We start from the raw sequence: 21636 nt of genomic DNA, 5'->3' as shown, positions 1-21636 counted from the left end.
GTAGCAGAGTAGAGACTAACTCTCTAAACACGTTGCCTCAAATCACATTCCCATGTTTGTAGTTTTATTACAGTGACATCTGTACTGAAGAGAAAAAACTGCATCTTACCAAAACTAATTTTAAAGTGCAGCAGAAGTAATGTTAAACAAATGTGAACATAAGTAAGAACTACCTAAACCTATTGAAGACATAACATAATATTTTGAATTATTTAAGAGATTTTAATGCCTTAGATTCACATTTTAGACTTTTTTAAGGGGTTCTGTTAGTGGTAGAGCAACAGTGGAGTATCAGTATCATAGTTCAATAATATTACCACAATAAAAGCTGTTTTCTGAACTTGTGATGTTTTGTTAAAAATACATACTGAGCCTGATTAAGGTTTTCATTTGATTTTATTGAAAACATTATAAAATTGTGGTGCAGCAGCATATATTTTATTTCTATGATCTTTAACATGTTTCACATTTACACAAACCATCATTGAAAATGGCTTTTAACTGCAAGTTGCCACTGATCATTGTCATGAAGACAAGAACAGAGGGCAGCGCCAGCAGTAAATCAACATATCATATACCGCCCCCATGTGTCCGTAAGTGAAACTACACAAACACTAAAAGGAAAAGGTCCTGTTTTTATTATTATTTTTGGCCAGTTCCCGTTTCAGCCTCTGAATTCATTATTTAGTGTTGTCAGAGCTGATGTGCAAATATATGCACTTTAGTCAATCTAAGACATGAACACAGTAACACAGTGAATCCCCCAGACCCACATCTAAATCAATTTGATTTAAGAAGGAAAAAAGCCATCTCTCTGAACTCCTACAAAGTTCTCAAGCCACTGAACCGGGACAGCACAGAATAACGAGCACAGGTTTACACCAGCTAGAGGTTTTAAGGGTTTTTAATTTGCACAGCATCTGTGTTCCAAAAAAGAGGCTGAAGTATTTCCAAAGCCTGGATGAGAAGGAAGATGAGTTTTGTATATGTGACAAACGTCAGGACTTCAAAATCCCTCTCTTTTGAACCACAGATTCTGCTGGTTTACATTCAGAAGGAAAGGATTTTATCTTTATACAGCAGCAGTCTACTTTACAAGATCATTAGGGGCTATCGTCACGGATGACGTACACACGCACACACACAAAGTTAACCACGGATTCTATGACCTTAAGAGACTAAAGCTTGTTTTGTTGACAGTGGCGATTCAGCAAGATCAGAACACGAAAGGCGTTGTTTTCAGTTTGCTTATTGTGTTGTATGATAATGACATTTCTGGATCATTTCTTTTAAATGATGGCAGGAACTTCTTCTCTTTGGCCAAGTTACTGGTGTCTGATGGTAGAGATGATGATGCTACTCACACAGATTTGTTTGTTTTTTACTCAAACTAATTACTATTTTGATTGATTAATCTGTTTCTCATTTTATTGACTAATTGATTGGCCTGTAAAATTTCAGAAAATATAAAAAAAAAAAAGAAAAAAAGCCATGTCTTCAATTCCCTTGTTTTGTCTGGTGCTGAGACCTGAGGTTCTTCAGTTCATTAGCACATAAGCTGCTGCCAGAGAGTATTTGACATATTTAATTGAACAATGACAACTGATTATCAAAATAGCTGTGGATGTATCTTCTGTTGATGAAAGATTCATGGACTAAAGGTTTAAAACTTTAAAACTGAAGGAAATCAGAAGCTTCTCACACGAGATACCCAGTGTGACAGAAATGAGGTGAGATCTCCGACTTACTGACATACTGTCAGTTTGGTTTCCAGGTGTCAAGTTAAGATTGGAACATAAAACTGTTAATTGAGGCAAATCACTCCAATGGCTTTGAAATTCGGCTTTGCTTAAAGTCAAAAGGAATCTGCGTGAGGTTTAACGGCAGTTGGAGCAGCTCAAGTGAATCTCTGTTGCTTTTATGGCTTTAAAAATAATGAGATATAAGCTTTGGCTGATTGCATGTGCAATATGACAACTCCCCCCAACACGCACACAAGATAGGTTCTCTTCCCCAACATTAACACAAATTAACTCGACATTAAACCTTAATTTCTTTTGAAAATTGAATTAATTCAACTGGAGAAAGAGATTTGGCATTAAAAAGAAACATATTAAATTCACATTCTGATGTGACCGAATGAGCCAGCGTTTCAGCAAAGCCTCAACCTTGACGGTGTAGATTCATTACTGTGCTACATGAGAGCCCACATCAGAGAGGACAGTGAGCACAGCTTCCTGTCAGCAGGATTGTCCTGGATCTGTTCATGCTGCCGATTTCTCTGCACCACATTTACCAAAGAAAAAAGAGCTAAAGAACAATCTAGTGTTCAGAATCGATTCACCCTAAAGAAATAACAGGGACAACAAAACATCTACAAAAAAACTCACCAAACTATATCTCATATATCATGTGTAGTATTGGAAGTTAAATACCTAGAATATGATACGTCTTGACTTTTTTTTTTTTTTTTTTTTACAACTCGTTCTTTTCAAGAACAAAGGGTGAGAGGAGAGAACAACTTTAGAGGAATTTCCTCTCCTCCCTGTGACTGAGTGAGTATCCCGCAGCAGTTTTAATAACATCCAGGGTCAGCGCTTCTAGGAATCACACACCTGAACAGTAAATGAAAACATTTAAGTATGTTACAGTAGTACAGTAGTACAATCTGTAAAAAACGTATGCGAATTCAACTGAAGGTTACAGAAATGTTTTGTTATTGACCAGGCTTAGTTTAAACTGCTGCTCTGTAATAGTGTGGCCAAACTCTTGAAGATGCTGAACACTGCATAGCAATGGACGATAAATGGAATCCAGATCAGTCATCACATCAAAAGACATTACTCTCAGCACCACTGAATGACACAGAACAAAAGCATATTTACAGCGACATGAACTTGACGCTTGTTTTCTAAGACAAAATGCAGCTGAGAAATGGAATCTGTTTTCAGTTATTGGTCGAGTCCCTGTCACCTCTATCCCTCCTTCCACTACTCTACATAAGCTTTTGTTTCCCCCTCTTCATCATTCACATGTATAAATAATGTCACGTGCATGATTGCACACATGTACTTTAAAAATAGAATGAGGTAAATCCGTGTAGTATGACAATTACTAGACGATGCACCAAATGAAAACAGCTCCTTCCACCCTCACCTATCTGAACGACTCCTGGTTTCACGCAGGCACAGAAACAGTCTACACAGCAAGTACACATCCATCTGTGTGTCTCTGCATGCGTCTTACCCTTCTCCTTCACTCATTTTATTTATTTTCCCATCAAACCTTGTCCTTTTATCCTTCAGTAGCTGCTGTGTGAGCAACTACAGCCCCCCCGCCCCCTTCAGGATTTCCTCTGCCTCACAGTCTCGGCGCTGCCATTCAGTTTGCTGCGCCCAGAGGGGGCGATGGTGCCGCTGCTGCCTAGAGGGCGGTCCCAGTCAGGGGGCACTTCCTGTTTGCGTAGTCGGGTCTCTTTGTATCGAAGTGTGATGTCCCTGGGAGAGGATAAAGGAAAATAGACAACCTGTTAATAGAAAAATCACCTGCAGGAAATCTTCCTACCAGTTACTTTCTGTTCCTCGCACTTTTATTGCTTTTTTTCACAGAGGACGTCTTTAAAAAGTGATTCTTTAAAGTTGCCACCCCAACACACTGACTAGAACAGTGTGTGTGTGTGTCTGTGAGGAAAAACAAACCGCTCCTCTATGTTTCATTTAATGAGAACGTCTCCTGTGTATCACTTTGACATCGGCAGCAAATGTGGTCTGTCTTCTGAATGCTTCACTGATGGCTACTGAGACAAAAAAATGATGTTAAGGAAATCTGAAGAAGTGAAGATTATATGATTCACCATAACAAAGAGATGCAAAGTGCCATGCAGGACCAGGGCTGAGCAACATCAGTAAAGAGGCTTACAGCAATGCACTGGAGTCTGGATACTCCCTGACATTTTCCGGATGTGCTGTTTGTGAGAACACAAATGTCCAAGAAAGTTGCTGAGAACTTTTTCCGGAACTTTACCGTCCAGACCAAATGTCTCAAAAATGTCTGAGTTACCCAATATACCTCAGAATGAAAAAGTGGAGCTATACATGTAGAAAAGCTGGAGACAATATGTAAAAGACAAAGATTTTAGAGCTTTTTGGTAATGAGGGCTGTCGCCAGTGTCTATGTGCTGAAAACCTAGTGTGTCCTGCACGCTCTACCCAGGTGCCAGCCCTTGCCTAAAGGTTTCAGAAATGTTCCAGTTGTTGTGAACGTATCTGACCCAGATAATCTCCTGCTGCGTTCGTCATATGTGAAAAGCAAACTCTTGTCTAAAAACAGATGAGTCAAGAGGAGCTCAAAGAGGCTTATGAATCAGAATAGGGAAAAACAGGGGGGAGTGGAAAAGGACAAACACCTATCTTAATACTATCTAATTACTATTAGCATGAGTGGGAGGGACTAGGACCATTAGGGGAGGAGAGAGGGGAAAGGAGGGATGTGAGAAATGTCTAACCCTAACCCTTTTTTATAACGAATTTCTTGTCTTAATTTCCAAGTTATAACCCGAAATACCGCAACCGTTAGACCCAGCCTACTTCTTACCGGATAAAAAACCTCCACAGAGTCCAGCTGAAGATGAGGAAGATTCCTAACAACCAGCACTGCGTGACTACGAAGGGGATGGGCAGCATGATGGTCTTGGGGTCGTACTTGGCCACTATGAGGAACTCCGTCACTGTGATGGCTGCCACCAGCCACGCCTGCTGGCCCAGCTTCTTGTGGAACTTCCTGATGGGAAAATAACACAAGGAGTGGTTACAGAACAATCAAATAACAGGGAGCATGTTACTGTTTAAGGGGAAGCTTATTATGTTCAAATCAATGTATCACTCAAGGTCAGTGTTACTCCTACAGCTCCACAATGATGGACAAACTTAGAGAATTACAAAGCTAGACTGTAAGCTCACTAAAATACAGATATTAAGCTGATGGGAGGCCACATGGTAAACGAACTACAACATGTTCACACGGTTTTCCCTCCACTGCCATATGAAACCCAGACTTTACACTACACTGACTTCCAATGAACTGTTTAGGTTGGATTCTGCCACAAGTAATGCCAAAGATGGAGCCTCAGTGTGTGACAGTGGAATGTTTCCTCAATAATACCCGAACTGCTTGTTTGATAAGAAGCTTACATCTTCAGCCAGGTAAACAAATACGCTCACTCCTTAAGGCGACCTGAAGTCTTGCCAACATCAACCTAACATGGGACTCATAGTGATGCAAGATTTCTTTGTTTGCACTGAACTGGAAAATATCATTGACCTACAATGAACTGCAGCACATACTGAATGTCCAAATAGAAAAGCAGCGTCACTGCTGTGAGAATAACACAAATACACTGAGTGTTGATCATCTTTTCTGCCTGAAAAAGCTACTAACGAGTCAAACTCTTCACTCAAACCTGATTTCTATTACCTTTACTTTAGATTCACCTGCTGAGTGAATGCAAGATCCAAATGCAATACTTGATCCATGTTATGAATCACCGTTCCAGTTATTTGCACACGTGATCAACATATATACAGCCCGACTAACCCCTGCACTGTCCAGCAGTCAACTGCGTGCATGGATGAAAACTCACGGGTCGTCCATGAAGTCGTAGATCTCCCTCATGGCGACGCCGCCCACATTGACGAAGAAGACCAAGCGGAGCAGCACCAGGTAGTGTTCAGGAGGCATCCACAACACACACTTCAGGTAGAAGGTGTTCAGCTCTGCCAGGAGGAACTAAGACGAGAAAAATAACACATCTCAACTTTGGTGCAATGAAATTACAATTTAATATAATTAAACATTTTTTTTGTAGACCTTCTACATCCGGCAACCATTTTTTAATCATATATGCAGTTGCTGTTGGTTGCAGATCATGTTCTCTTTGAAATGTCTTATTAAAGTAGGTAAAGAGCTATTACTGAGAGTTGAACTTAATATATTGCACATTCAGCAAAAAAAATATCTATTCAGCAAAAAAGCTGTAAGAAATAAACGGTGCACGTCTAAAGGTATTGTGTAGGGCTCTTATACAACAATCAAAAATGTAAGCACCCTTCAATAAGAGATAGAGGGAAAAAACACGATTATCACCGAATAATTTCCTGATACGCAAGTTATAGTTTGAGAGCTATATACTTCTGGAATTTATCCATCATGCAGAAAAGTTAGCAAGTCAGCAATGGGCTGAATATTAAGGTGAAAAAGCTTCAGCAGTGTCAATATGGTGTATGAGAATGAGGAAATATATTTAATTCTCCATATTTTCCATTTAGGTAAAGTCATCTCATTCTTTATCGACATTATAACCATTTCATGTCAATAAAATACAGGATATTTCTTACCATGAATATAATTCCTAACACAGCGAGCCAGCGTCGAAGGTTGGAGGCGGGCTTCCACTCAAACTTCACCCAACTGTACGGTGTGAACTGGAATGCCATGCGCTTTATCTTCCCCCTGAGAAGCACACAGCGGTTAGACTTAAACATATGCAACGATAAAAGATGAGGTTCTGTTTAAGACTACTGAAACAGAACGTGAACATTTAACCTATAAATGGGTCATACAATAGAAAAGAAGAAATATAAGCTAGAATTATCCCCATTCAGTTATGTGCCTCTTCCAATTAGAGCAGTGTCAGTCTACATACAGTTTGTTCCAGACTCATATGAGGTCCCCGTGATCTTTGACCACTAAATCGAATTATTCAATCTGTGAGCCTAAGAGAAGATTTGTGCCAAATTTGAAAGATTCTCTCAAGGCAACAAGGCAAGTGTGTTGAGAGTGACCTTAGCATTAAAACAATCAATTTTAATCAATTCACCCTGGACTCGGGCACTGACCGCGCAGTTACATAAAAACAGTCTAATTTGTCTGATTTTAATTCTATCGGGGCATGGTTCTGAAATTAAATTCAGGTTAACACAGGCAGTGGTTCTCAGCGGAAACTTGGAAAGTCATACTTGTATGTGGGAATGTTCCACAGGCCCTGCCACTGGTAGGGCTTCATTGACAGCCAGGCCAGGGTCTTCATGCCACAGTAGATTCCCAGGCCGTTACACACCAAAACATCCATGATCCACTGCAGAGAGACAAGTACATATGTTATCAAAGGGTTAAACAGGCGGAGTAATGCCCTTACACAACTGGGGTCACCCTACACTAGTGTGTTAAATTAGACCTTTTCTGTTTGGGTGTGCACAGTTTGAGCCCGCCTTAAATCTCATCCCCCTCCTTTTAGTTTTGCTGCTTCCTATGGGAAAGTAAAGCTGACCCTGTATCCGTCCTATAAGACTTAATGACATCCTGCTCCTCCTCAAACCTTAAACCTGGTGAGTTTTGTGAAAACGAGTGAAAACATCGTATGGTGTGTGTATGTCTTCTGAGCCACCATAATCTTTTGTGATCATGTTTAATGTAAATAATCCATTGTTTGTATAACAACTTAAGTAGCTGCTCGTACTTCTCACTGACTCTCAATAAGTTTGTTCTGAACTTCATATAATTGCCTGTTTACACTCACTTATTCTGTTGTGAACACTTGCTCTCATTTGTGATGCTTAAACTAGGCTGCAGAGAGTTTCCCACTTGTGTAATTAAAGGTTACTATCAGAAAAACAAATGAGAATCTAATTACTGTCATAAATCTCAATGGCAAAACATTTAACTGCTTTAATACATCAGGTAACGGGTTATTAAACATATCCATTCTTAAAGGGTAACGCTACAGCAGTGTTTCCTTGTAAAGAGTTGCCCAAGCATACTCACACTAACAGCAGGTTCGCGGCACCAGTTGGCTTATTTATGCATTTTAACCCTCATTCACTGAACCCCAGTCCTCCGACAGCTTTTATGGGTCAACAAGGAGCATACGATTATGTTTCTTTTTATGTTTACTTTTACAGTTATACTCCATTTTGTATACATGTCTTCAATAAATGTGAGTTCTCATGGCGGCTTACAGGAATCTTCCTCTAAAGGCAAATTTATAGTTTCTGCCACCACCAGTCCACTGGGGTCATTATGGTCCTTGTGACAAATGGTTATGGTTAATGGTTTTGTATTTTTATAGCACTTTTCTAGTCTTGATGACCACTCAAAGCGCTTTACACTACAGTTTCACATTCACCCATTCACACACACATTCATACAGTGCATCTACTTGCAGCACTTTGTTGTACTTTCAGGGTCCTCATCTTGCCCAAGGACACTTCGGCATGCAGATGGTTCAGACTGGGGATCGAACCGCCGACCTTCAGGTTGGAGGACGACCACTCTACCCCTCAGCCACAGCCGCCCCAACAACATTGTCATCCACCCATATCGACTAGGTTACGCACAGACCCCTATGTGGATGTCCGTGTGCAGCCAAAAAATTGTGGCCACGCCGACTATACGCGTCTACTGCACATGCTCTACATACAAAGTAACCCCCTACTGGAATAGAATGGAATGTTGAGTGGGCGAGCAGGCTTGTGCTTCAGGTTTTATATCTACTGACTTTCATTTACTTCTATTGATTCAGGATTAGATTTGTCTTGAGACATGATAATGACAGTAATGTAAAACTGTGGAGCACAGCAGCATGTGAGAAAAGAAGAAGATCAGTAATATATGTACGTACGTGGTCCCACCAGCACTCAGAGAAGTTAGGTAACTGGTGCTCCAGGCTGTATTCCAGGAACTCGAACATCACACTGATTATCATACACATCCACCAATCCCGGATCATCAGAGTCTGAAGAAGAAAACAGAGCAGAAGGTTGGGTGAGTAGGAGGAGGAGAATGGCGGGGAGTAGGAGGAGGTCAGGAAGTTATATAGACAAATCTAAAAATCGACATCGCTGACAGATTGAACATAACAGACAGGTGTTTCACAAAACAGCACAATAGAGATTGGTTGTCAGTCTATAACAGACAATACAGATCACGTTTTACAGGACCGATTTTTTAAACATTTCTATCATCAGAGTAATTTCATTATAAACTGAAACTGAGCCTCTTTCAATTATCAAGCCTGACTTTTATTTGTAAATAAATTGCAGTAATTTTCCCAAATATTGATGTAAACTCGCAACTTTTTAAGACATGTCTAAATCACTTTTTATGAGTTTAATAGAATTAAAATGTTGGCCAATCGTAAAGTCACGGTCTGATGCCTAAGCTCCTTGTATAGTCCTGGCTGGTCAGAGTCCTTATTCTGTTTGAAGCTATCCCGTTCTGTCATGTTTACTCTCCTCCATGTTTGTTTGAGTTTGGCTTCCTGTTGTTTTCCTTTCCTTAACCGTGCCAAGTAGAGGAAGGCACAGCGGAAAACAAATTACTCAAAATATTGGCCTAAAGAGTCATTTATAGCTCAATTAAATTAACATAAACTGATAGAAAGATGTTTTCTATAATCACACAGAATAAACTCTTACATCACCCACATTAAATGTGTTTTCTGTAACTAATGACTAAGAAGTTGTTTTCATTTGCAGCATGTCAAGGACTGATTGCTGCAAATAGACAAGGTACATATGAGTTTGATGTCCTGTGCTCAACTCCTCTCATGATGATGCAAATGGAGAGATAGTTTTGAAAGTTGGAGCCAGTCAGTCAGTGCATATTAGTGCTCAGTCATGTTCAGTGTGTGATGCAATCTGCACGCTCACCTTTATATACCATCCCAGGAAGTGAGCGGGAACAAAGCCATCAATCTTGTCCTGTAGAAACAAACGAACGTGTTGCTTAACATGTTCTCATCATGTAAACATTTTTTACATTTTTTTTTTTTTACACCTATTACATCATCAGGACATCTTGACTGATCCACCCAGCGTGTGTGAAGGAGAGGTATCACAGGTTGTCCCTTTCTGCAGCTGTAAGTCTGTACAACCAGTTCGGCTCCCGGTAGAACACACACACACACACACACCAATTCTGGCACTGCACAAGAAACTCAGGTTTAAACTCATTGCTTTCTGTGTGCAATGCAATGGCTTTTGTGCAATCCCTTAAACTGTATATATTCTGCTTTCACTGTATAGATTCTTGCAATGTATATATCATTTCAATTTGTATATTTCCTTGCTGTGATATTACATGTTTACTTATTCATTTTTAGAATATTTTGTGTCCCTTTGCTGCAGCATCACAGCACATTTAACTATTGTGATACTAATAAATGATTATCTCATCTTATCTCATCTCACCTCATCAAGGTAACTTTTTATTTTGAAAGGGTTAAACTGCGATAGCAACGTCTTTATTTGTGCAGCGTTTGTTTAGCTTAATAAAGTCTAACAAAGAGCTTCAAAAAAGCCTGAAACTATGATTAAATAACAATAAAAAAAGCAATACTAAACAGAAATTAACTAAATTAAATTAAATTAAGAAGGAATTCCAAAGTAGTAACAGATTTTATATGTCTTATCTCAGCTGTTGAGTCTTTTGATTGATCAAAAAACAATTTAGTATTATTTTGGTAATAATCTATTTTTGTAGAATTAGTTGAATAAATCAAGCGATTCCCCATCTTTCACTATTTTCTAGCATTAAATGGAATGAATATTTAACAGTAAAGTCAATCACAGATTATGAAAATAGTAATTATTTGTGTTTATCAGGCCTTACTAACACTGCTCCCTTACTATGATTTTTTTTCTTCAACTACATTTGTATATTTTTTTCATTCCTCAAAATCTGGAACATTTCAGTTTATTATGTTCGTTTATTATGTTCTTTTATTCAGAATTTCATTTTGGTTATTATTTATTTCTAAATTCTAAATGTATGTCTAATTATGCTTTTCACATAACTTGGCTGTAATATATTGGTGCTGTGGTGGTTTGACCCCCTCTGAGAGGCTGAAATCGTGCTGACAGAAGAGACAGGGCCTGCTCACGCACGGCAGCCGCAGCAGCAGCAGCAGCAGACCGTCTCCCCAGGGGGGAAGGAGGCCTGTTTGTAACTGATGGGCTACAAACTGCAGTATAGGCACAACCCTCTGGTGCTAGTCAGCATCCAGCCACAACTGTGTGTTTGTGTGTGTATGCACAAGAGAGAAGGGAGATGGAAAGCAAAAGACAAAGACAGAGAGACAGCGATGGTGATCTGAGGGAGTGTGAACGTGTGAATTGATGAGTGAAAGTGAAAAGGGAAAGAGAGGATTCTGTCAGTTTCACAGCACATCAGATGAATGTGTACAGATTCCTTTATTTGAGATCTGGGTCATTTCCTCATTCGTAATAACTGAGGATAAAAGTAGACCATAGTATAAATAACAGCACCAGGACAGAAATATCACTTCTTGGAGAGCAGCCTCATACTGAGTGTTTCTGCTACAAAATAAAGTCTGCTTCCAGCAGAAATGAAATAGAGTAAAAATGAAATGCATTGAAAAAATAGTCTCACCCAGATGTTGTGGAAGGGGTCAGTAGTGTTTCCTGGGTCATATATGAGGCAGTTTCCTCCATAGTCACGCTCTGGCAGGGGGACCCCAAGTTTGGGGTCAATGTACTTCATGAACTGTCTTCCATCGTGCACCGTCTGGAAAACAGAAGACAGAGGGGAAGTATGGAAAGTGTCAGCACTTATTCTTCCTGAAAAGAGACACAGAGGCAATCAAGATCACAAGACCAAAGTAAGGATTACTCACTGAAGAAAACTGTCTTCAAAGTTTTTGCTAGTGTCCAGGCCTGATGAGATTTAGTTTTCTAGCTGTAAACGGTTGCTGTATTTTAGGGTCTCACTCAGTGATAGTCATTTAAATTAAAGCTTGGGTGTGAAGTTTTTGATGAGGAAGCAGATCCCACAAGGAAAAGCACCAGTGCACGGAGTGGATCATTTAAAGCTAAAAAACAATATTTTCTTTGTTATGGTGTTATGGTTTTAAGATGCCTCTATGGTCTTCACCAGATCATTTCTCAGTGTTGCTTTGGTTCCTGGACATTAACAAACTAAAAGGTCAATGTAAAAACAGAGACAGGTCTGTAAGCGCTGTAACCCTAACCCTATCACCAACATTTTCAAGTTTAACACCTGAGAGAGACGTGCATGCCCTATCGCTGACATGTACTAAGTGTGCATTTGATTGCTATATGGGTTTGCTGTGATGATTTAAAGTTACCAGAGGTAGAAAGAATGCTGATTACCTCTGCGAAGGAGGTTATTTATTCACCCCCCTTCTCCACCTCTGTTGGTTGGTTTGTTTAACTGTAAGCAAGATTACACAAAAACTATGGGATGGATTACCATGGAACCTGGTGCAAGGCTGTGGAATGGTTCAGGAAAAAAGCCATAACATGTTGATGTGGATGTGGATCTGGATCAAGGTGCGGGTTCAGGACTTTTCCTTCACTTTCTTGAACATAGTGAGATGGCAAATGTTTTCAAATATTTTCCTTGATTTCTCAGAATAATCCATGGGTCTTGACATGTTTAGGGGACTGATATTTATGAGTGTGTGCAATTTGATACAGATCCAAATATTCAGTGAATTTAAATGTTGGGCCTTGGTTGAGGTATGCATTCTATTGAGTGTCATTCTAGTTTACAACTGTTGTCTCTTGGCAGATAAATAAAGACGTGACAAAAAAACTGAGTAACAAATACAGAAACTAGTATACAAATACAAAAAAAAAAAAGGTCAAAAACAAATTACACTCAATCCCAATTAAATGTGTTTTCATGTATGCATGCCCCTCTGAATGTTTACATGCGAGTGTTTCAGTCAGTCATGGCATCACCACCATCAGTGGACCCACCTGGAATAGGATGAAGATGAGGAAGAGCTCGTAGACGACCGTGACACAGAGCCAGAAACGCCAGTAAGCTGCATTGAGAGAGTAAGAGTGAGAGGGTGGGAGAAACTGTAGAAACAACTTATACTGGACATTTGCTGTGTCATTTCAAAAAAGAGATAAAAAGAAACCAAAGTACATCTGGGACTGGGTATGACATCGGTTTTAGTCCCTCTGTAAAGTGAATATGTACCCGTCTGAAATGAGGCCGAAGCATCATTCTGAGATGTCATCATTTTAATATTTAGTAGAGTAATGAACCAATATCCTACACATAAAATGAACCTTTTTAAATTCAAGTGTACAAACGTGTGGTACTTCAGCACAACTGCAACAACGTGAACGGCAACAACTGAACCTACTCTGCTGGTTCAACAGGTCAGGGTGTCTGCCACACTCACTCACTACACTCCTAATTAAAAAATACTGAAACTCCTCTCCACAAAAGGAGGGTTCGAGAAGCTACAAGTTAACCAACAACGGCGGCACAAATTCTTGTGTTCCACCTCACGTCAACAACGACCGACAATATTAAGCGCCTGACTCAATGCGTGACTGTCCTCCACACTCTGTTATCTTCCTTACTCCCTGCTTTCCCCTTTGGAGTAAGTAGGGTGTTATGTGATCTGGTTAAACTTAAATAAAAAATGACTTTAAGAAATGAATTGTTTAAATATAAGCATCCATTCATTGTGTGTAGCAGATTGGGGCGGTGGATTGATGAAGTCTTGAAAACAATTGTACAAATAAATATATACCCGTGGTGATGTCAAAACCAACAAACAAGAGCAACAACAAATAAACTCAAACACCTACATCATTCAATCTTCATGCAAACTGTTTTGTATTACATTGACATGGCTCTTACAAATCATATCTATGGCAAAACGAAAAACAGAAGCTTTAATAAACTTAAATTAAGCATCATTGTTGCTGTTCTTACGTGCACCTTACTTGTAAATATCACCTACATCAGAATGTGCTATTACTATTCAGTTACCATAACCGGGACGTCTCTGCTCTTATGTAATGCAAACCATGTAAAATACATCACCTACTCTCAACTCAATGTTTCATCTACACAGACATCTCCTTTACTTTGTTTACTACATTAACCTCGATTCCCAGCACTCACAGGACTTAAATATCATATCAGACAATAACATGAGACTTTTGAGCAACACAGCGGCTACAGCCACAGGTTAGCAAAGCTGTTAATAGATGCATTTCAGCCTCCTCACTTACCCAGGTCAAACAAGTGCATGTGATTCAAAGATTACTGAAACAGCTCTGTAACATGATTCAGTTATTCATGTGTAATTCATTGACAAACGCTTAACTTTTCTTTAGTGTGTGTTTGGCATTTTAACCTTTATTAACCAGCTGAAAATATACAGAGAAACAATATACAATATAGGAGAGAGATGGGTATGAAATGAAACAAGGTCCCCAAGATATATGGAGAAAAGTGCTTTTACTGAGATCAGTGGCAAAGATCATAATACACTGGGGTTAGGGTTGAGCAGCCTAGGTTGACATACTAGACAAGTCAGTCCATTAAATGAATGTGATAAATGTAACCATCCTACCTGGATGTGGTCTGGTGAAGGGTCCATCTTTGGCCTGTGTCACTCCAAAACAGAGGAACACAAGAATGCTGGCTATAATCCCCCTAAAGGAGAACAATAAGAAACACAGAAATGTAAAGGTAATGTAAGTTGAGATCTCCAGCATTAGATTTTGATGCTGCACTGGAAGTTTTGTGTAGTGTTTAATTACCCAAGTGTGACGATCTATTCTCACAATTACATGAACGATCTTTGAGAAATGTTAAGCTGTTGCTTCAGTGTAAAGTAAACAGTTTTCTGCACTGTCTCTCTCCAACACACTGACCTGTCTGTGTGTTGATGGAGGACCCTCAAAACATCCAAATGGTTTTACTGTCACACCAAATCCTCATCATCCTTGTTGGAAAACTGTCCTCATGTCATGTGATAACTTTCTGCATGGATCGGACACTTTCTCTTTGTAACTGCCGTATCCGACTGAGTATTGATAACTAGTTATGTGGGCACTGCCACTGCTACACACAAATAAAGCTAATAGGCTGTTTTTGATTGCGTCTGTGCAGAGAACTTCCTACTTCATGAGTAGGCAATTTTCTGGATTTTACCATGAGGACACTTCTCTGAACTTCGTGTCGCAGCAGGAGAGTCTGTGATTGGATGATTGACTGTACAAATGTGAGTGGGTAGAAAGTAAGAGTTTTTGATTTTGAAGTGGGGTTAAATGTGTGGGAAGGAGTGACCGCGTGGTATTAGACCAACAATGTTTCACAATATGTGAGAGAGGATGAGTGAAGATGACGATGTGTGAATGAGAATGTGACAGAGATTCGGACAGTGAGTGTGTGCGTGTGTCTGTTGCTGCCAGGAAGAAGCTCTAGGGTCTTTATCCCAACAAGCCTGACTGCGCTGACTGCAGCAAATCCTGTTAAGCACATTCCCACAACACACATCATCATGTGTACAGCCTTCTCGTGATTCCAGTGTCCTATCAATGCCACTAGTTAAACATCCAAGCAGCTCAAAATGATTAAAGGGACTTTTGAACATATCGTTGGTTAATATGATCCATTAAATAAAAGGTGGAATTTCCTTTGTGTACATCTCCACACATCTGAGCCTGGTCTGTGGCAACAGAAAGGAGCTTATAGAACCTGCACCTTCTCAACTGGCTCCTCGCCACACGAAGGAGTGGCAGCTCTAATCGGACGTCTCACAGATGTCTGAGCTCCTAACTGTGTCTCTCAAGGTGAGCCAGCCAGCTTACAGAGAAAACTAATTTTGGATGCTTGTACTCATAATTTCCCTCCTCCAGTCACTAGCCCCCAACTCAGCTTCCTCTTCTACACAATAGTCAACGTTACTGTACCAAACTTCCTGTTTATCTCTGTTGAAGATACTCAGACCTCGCTCCCAAGTTGAGAACGTTCGAGTGGCATGAGGTCTTGAATACTACTGAATATGAAAATGAGCCAGTTTTGATGAATCTGGATCTCATCCATGTACTTTTATGCTAAATTATGTTATTATTGGATGGTTTAGTTATGTGACCCTATAGGCAAATATAGACAGAGAGAGAATAAGAGACAAAAAGAGACAAATATTATAAATGCTCCTTACGAGCTAAACAAATTTTCTCTCAAGCTTAATTTCTGCACAAACTATTTTATCAAACTTGAGTACGATCAAAAGGCCAGACTGGATTGAGTGGACCTTTTTTTAGGCAGCCATCAGGGTCCTGCAGGGACACAGAGGAAATGATGAAAACAGCCTACTGACCTTTTGGTGTTATAGGCCGTGTCCTGAGGGGTTTCTTCCAACAGCGTGACGTAGACCAAAGCACAAGTCAGAATGAACAGTACTGTGACAGTATGGGCTCGCCTGCAGAGAGGAAAACAGAGAGGGGGTTATAAATATATTATAAAATAAGAAAAAAAAAAACTGAAACTACAGAGGGAGAATGTTTAGCAGGATTAATTCACCGTTACTCTGTCTGCAACATCCACATTAATATGTTTTACATTGAAAAATACTTTTGTGGATCAGACAGTATTGATGCATAACAGGAGATAACTAAACAAAGTGTCCCAAGAGAGATTCAGACATCCTGCTTGGGGCTGAAAAATCTTTAGGTAAACAGAGCAAATTCAAAGTGTTTTGGGGAAAGTGGGTTAGTTCTGCTGAAAATAGTAGCAAAACGTTGTGCAACAACCAAAACAAATAAACACAATGAGATAGGCATTTTATAAACAAGTTCAACAAGTTAGGAATTAGATATTCAAAACAGCTTTCAATTGTATTGTCTGTGTGGTGAACCTGTCTGATTGTGGACTGATCTCATGTAAGGCTGTGTATGGCCACTGGAATTAAAAACAAGTATTCACTCAGTCAGTGCAAGGTTTCAATACAATACTTTAGAAGCTAGATGGCTGGATGGCCAGTAGTCATTATTGTTCAGGATGTACAAATGAAACACAGAGAACAGTATTTATTTAAATTCAAATTCCCCATCAACTTAGTCTCAACACTGACAGACATCAAACGGTGTGGTGAGCAAGTTAAGTGTGAAGTAAACAGACAGGCAAAAAATAATGCTAAAAGTCCTGGATCAACCCTGAAATGTAATAGCTTCTTCCTGGGGTCATGCTCAACCCCTCTGAACTGATTTCTGAAATCAGTTCAAAACTGATTTCTGAACTGATTTCTGAAATCAGTTCAGTGGTTTTTGTGTACTCCTGCTAAATAAACAGATTAATCCACCAGCAAACAAATGGACAGGGGTGAAATCATAACTTTCTTGGTTGAGGTAAGAATGCAACACATCTTTCTGTCCTCTAATATATTGGTGATTTTTGACAGACATGTGCCAAATCTGATATGTCTTGGATGAACCAAGAGCGTAAATAATATTAGTGATACAGATATTTTCATCAGACTCCGGATCAGATATTTCCTCATACGTACGAAGAGACCAGAATAGAACTAAATGGGAAGAGAATATAAGACTTATATCAAACAGGTGGCCATGAACGTGCCAACATTTGGGGGCATGTCGCAGCAGCAGACAACATGGTGTGCAGTGGCTGTGTGTCGTTCAGCACGTCTGAATGTTGTTTTGCTCCCCGGAGGCAGAACAACTATTCATGTAAGTTCTCTGAATTAACACTGTAAGTGTAGTTTGTTCCTTTAAACACTTTTAACTAGCAAAGCAATACACCAACATATTAAAAAAAGGTCCCAGAGCTTGCTCAGTGATGTGTGCCGGAAAAAGCAATCCTTTCAGAGATTGACAGAGCAGCCTGGAGTTGTTTCAGCAACACTGAGCCGTGTTTGCCATCATTATAGGAAATTAAAGAAAATGTGACCTGAGGCAGCAGTGTGGCTCCTTTATGTGTTTAATAAAGTTTTGGGATAGCGATAGAGGCCAATGGGACAGAGGAATTGAAGGCATGTTTGTATGGTTTAAGAAGCTTCTTTTGTATTTTGATCACTTCCGTCACACCCTTAACCTTGGCTCAGTCCTTGTCATGGAGATGGCAGACCAGGTGTTATAAGAGGGAGAACCTGGCTTGGCTATTGCCTAGCAACCAAAGAACATCACTGGGAATGACAGACACAGTGGAAAGACCACCCTTGTGCAACTGAGAGGCGGGCTATGCTTAGACTAAAACTTGCCACTAAGAGTAAGATAGAACATACAGTTAAAATAAGCTGCTGCTGAGTATAGTCTGTGTATGGAGAAATATCCTGATGTTGTCCTGAGGTTGACAGTGAGGCTGAAACTGTTTTTTTAGGGGAAAAAGTCCTGACCAACCAGCTTGTCATTGTGTATAATTTTATGTAAATGTCCAGCCACTGGTGTGCAACATATTCAGTTGGTATCTGTTTTAGTTTCAGAGATACAGAGGCTTTAAAAGGGGGGCATGTCGGAAAGAAATCAAACCAATGATGTTGCCCCTGTTTGGTTCTCACTGTGTAATAAAGCCCTTATGCTTGACCTGTAGTGCAGGTAAGATTCATGGTTAGCTGATGAACGTCAAGATTGTTGATTGCTTTTTACCAGGGCACATCACTGTGGTAACTTATGCTGCACATTCATAATTGATTAAACACAACAAGGATTGGGTGTTAACAAAGTTAGAAAATAACCAGCTAATTCAAAGAATGGTAAGGTAAGAGACAGAAGAATAGGGAGCAGAGGCATCTGGGAAACGGCCCCTTAGCCTATTTTTCATGCCCCATAAATCTTTCAAACAAGCCAAAAATGTATTTGCACTAGATTGTTATGTAAATAGCACTGACTACACAAAGAATACAGCAAAACCAAAAGGGACAGTCTGTTATTTTATTTTTAAACTTCCAGTGTTTTTTCATACAAAGCATATTGCATTATGCCACATGGTTACTCTCCTTGACAACCAGGGCAAGCTGTTAAACTCTAACACATCTCCCACATCCAGCCACTTTGTTTCTGAGAAATCCACAACAAGCAACCAAATTTTTCTAGTCAATGATTTGATTAACAGCCACTTTATTCACTGTAATTATGATATAATTTGAGTTGAATTCACTTTTTGAAAAGAAATATTGTGACTTCTGTCAGAAAAGACTAAGATACTGTGCATAACCACTATTGTTTAGCTTCTTGATTCCAATGTTATTGTGCCTGCATTCACAGATCTTTAGTGCCATATGACTCACTGTCCACAAAGCCATTCTCCATTATTAGACCTATATTATATCCACAGTGGGAGAGCCAACAAAAACCTGCGAGACCACATTCCTTCACCGTAACAATCTGCATCACAAGCAGCATTACGTAGAGCTGCTCATCACATTGACTCAGCAGATGGTCAAAACTATGACATTTCGATACAGCATCTTCATATCGCATCATGGGATTTGTCAGGTTATCAGGTGCAACTAGCTGGAATGAATACTGTCTAATGTCAGAAACCCATGATAGATCCTACCTCCATTCAGAGTATAATCGTTTCATCTGTTAGGACTGGTTTAGTGAGGTGTTTATTCAGCTATATGGTCCCTAAGTCCGATGTAGTTTGTGCTGCTGTTATTAGGAATTGTACACCTTGGACAAGAACAACAAAAAAAACACCCATTGATAGAGATGTTCTGCTGCCAAAGATATAGCTTAGCAGATTTTTTTAATGCCCCCTGCTTTAAGCGCAAAGAGGAGCTGGGACACGCACACTCACACACTCACACTTTAATCAGGCTTAAAAATTCCTGGAGTAACAGGTTGAAAGGCCACGGTAACTGAACTTTAACAAAAGCTGCAGGAGAGAAGGTCACTTTTCCAGACTGGCCTCATGCGCTCATATAAATACACCAGCATCCTGCACATGCCAACGACCTCTGTCTCTTGTGGGTGCATGCATAACTCACTCGTCCAGTTTACCGCATGGACAGTGAAAGCAAATATCAACGGGCTGCATGGATGGCTGTCTTTACTTCCAGTCTGTCATTGACCTCTTTCTGCAGAGCATGCTGGGATATTAACTATTCTCGTGTCAGCAACAAGCTCTGACTGTGCAGTGTGACCCTCCGGTATTTTTGCATTTGATCACCAAACTGTATGTCAGCTTGTCCTCAGGCCTCTTCTGTGGATCTTAAAGAACTGGATGGATCAAAGCGTCAGTGTGATTAATGGAGGTGTCATGGGCCTGTCTTTCAGTTCACCTTGAAACCTGAAACCCACCTTGCTGTCACCAGACACATGCGTCTTCCTGCAGCAGCTTCTCCCGATTTGAACTGATTTTGTGTATGTGCTGCTGCAACACCACCTTCTCTTAGGATGATACAACATTCATTCTGACATTTGCATTGTTGTCACTGTCAGCCAGCACTCACCAGAAGAAGGTGTTGGTCCCGTCGTCGTACACCTCGCACTCGGTGTTCCACCGGTAGAGGCTCTCCCTTGAGCTCTGCTTCATCACCTTGGCTTTGATCGGGGCGCTCTGACCCGGACAGCCCGGCTGAGCCGCGCCGTTATTGACCTGCTCGGCAGCGGATGCGGCCGTGGCGCACTTCGCTGCGGCGTTGATCGCAGCCGCGCCGCTTCTCCTCGACTCGGGCTTGGTCATGGCTTGGCTTCGGACGGACCGACCGCCCCTGGCTGCTTTACAATAATCCTGAGCGGGATAGGTTTGTATCGCTGAGCTCCGCTCCCGTGCACCGTCATCCGCGTCAGCCCCACCCAGGTGACTGTCAGCATCCTGTGGGTGGTCGGGGGGAAGAGATCGTTAAAAGGGGACGAGGGCGGAGGGAGCCGCTTGAAAATCACGTCCTGCTGTTGGGTGAGAGGTTGAACACCACTCAGCAGCACTAGGAACATCAGTGTAACACAACCGTGTAACACAACAGTGTCACACAACAGTGTAACACAACGCAGACAGACACATTTACACTTAAAGAGCTCAACACTGTCAGGTAGCAACAATGCTAACCACTGTGTAACAGAGCTACTGTACTAGTGTTACGTTAATGAGTATCTGCTGCTAAACAAACCGCACTGTCTCTGCAGCGACGACTGAAGCTTCCCTTTAATTAACTTGGCTAACTATCTAGCTAGCTATCTGTAGCAGGCTAACTAACCAGGATAAGAAGGCTAAGTTCACTGACAGTCCTGTTAGCAAGTAGCCGGTGTAAACCCATCATTGTTACCTCAGGCGTCATTCTAACAGTTCACGTGTTAGTTAGACAATGCCGTTAGATCGAATCTTAGCATTACTCACCAGCTGAATATATGGATGACTGCGTTGAGGAGATGCTAACGCTACATTAGCACATCCGCTTGAGACTGGCTGTATGGCTAGATAGAAAGAATAATCTGGTGACTGTCGCGTTGAAACTGGTTCAGTTACACAAACAGAGACCGTGAACTGTGTGCTCACTCCAGACACATCACATGGACATGCGTCGCTCACTGTCAAGGTACGGGTGCAAACAAAATCATATCCGGCCTATGGCCGTCAAACTAAACACCATCATACACCCACACGTCATTAAAGCTTTTATTTTGAAATGGAGATATATAAATCGGAAGCCCTATGTCCGCGTGTTTCCGGTGCTTTGTGAAATTGACAGGCTGACCTATCTGGCGGATTTAGCTGCGGATCAGCGTTGTTTACCACAGCTGAAGACATCGAGTCAAAGTCAGAACCTCCCATAGTAACAGCGGGCAGAATTAAAGCCATTTGCAACAGAAAAATTCTTCA

At 40.6% G+C, this 21636-nt stretch overlaps 1 protein-coding gene across 1 annotated transcript; it reads right to left on the bottom strand.

The window, feature by feature from the left end:
• Nucleotides 1–377: 377 nt before the first annotated feature.
• Nucleotides 378–21375, bottom strand: ptdss2 (phosphatidylserine synthase 2). The gene is made up of 13 exons (XM_062390078.1): nt 21154–21375; nt 20270–20634; nt 16178–16279; nt 14423–14505; nt 12798–12865; nt 11446–11580; nt 9705–9755; nt 8675–8788; nt 7014–7132; nt 6393–6507; nt 5639–5784; nt 4594–4779; nt 378–3497 (listed from the first exon to the last, which is right to left on the bottom strand). The coding sequence occupies exons 2-13, from the start codon at nt 20500–20502 to the stop codon at nt 3344–3346; spliced, it is 1506 nt and encodes a 501-aa protein (XP_062246062.1). The 5' UTR covers nt 20503–20634; nt 21154–21375; the 3' UTR covers nt 378–3343.
• Between the last annotated feature and the right edge of the window lie 261 nt (nt 21376–21636).

This window comes from Platichthys flesus, chromosome 6 (genome assembly GCF_949316205.1).
Source record: "Platichthys flesus chromosome 6, fPlaFle2.1, whole genome shotgun sequence".
NCBI classification, from domain to species: Eukaryota; Metazoa; Chordata; class Actinopteri; order Pleuronectiformes; family Pleuronectidae; genus Platichthys; species Platichthys flesus.
The sequence above is the reverse complement of the archived record's forward strand: the minus strand, read 5'-3'. Positions and strand labels throughout refer to the sequence as shown.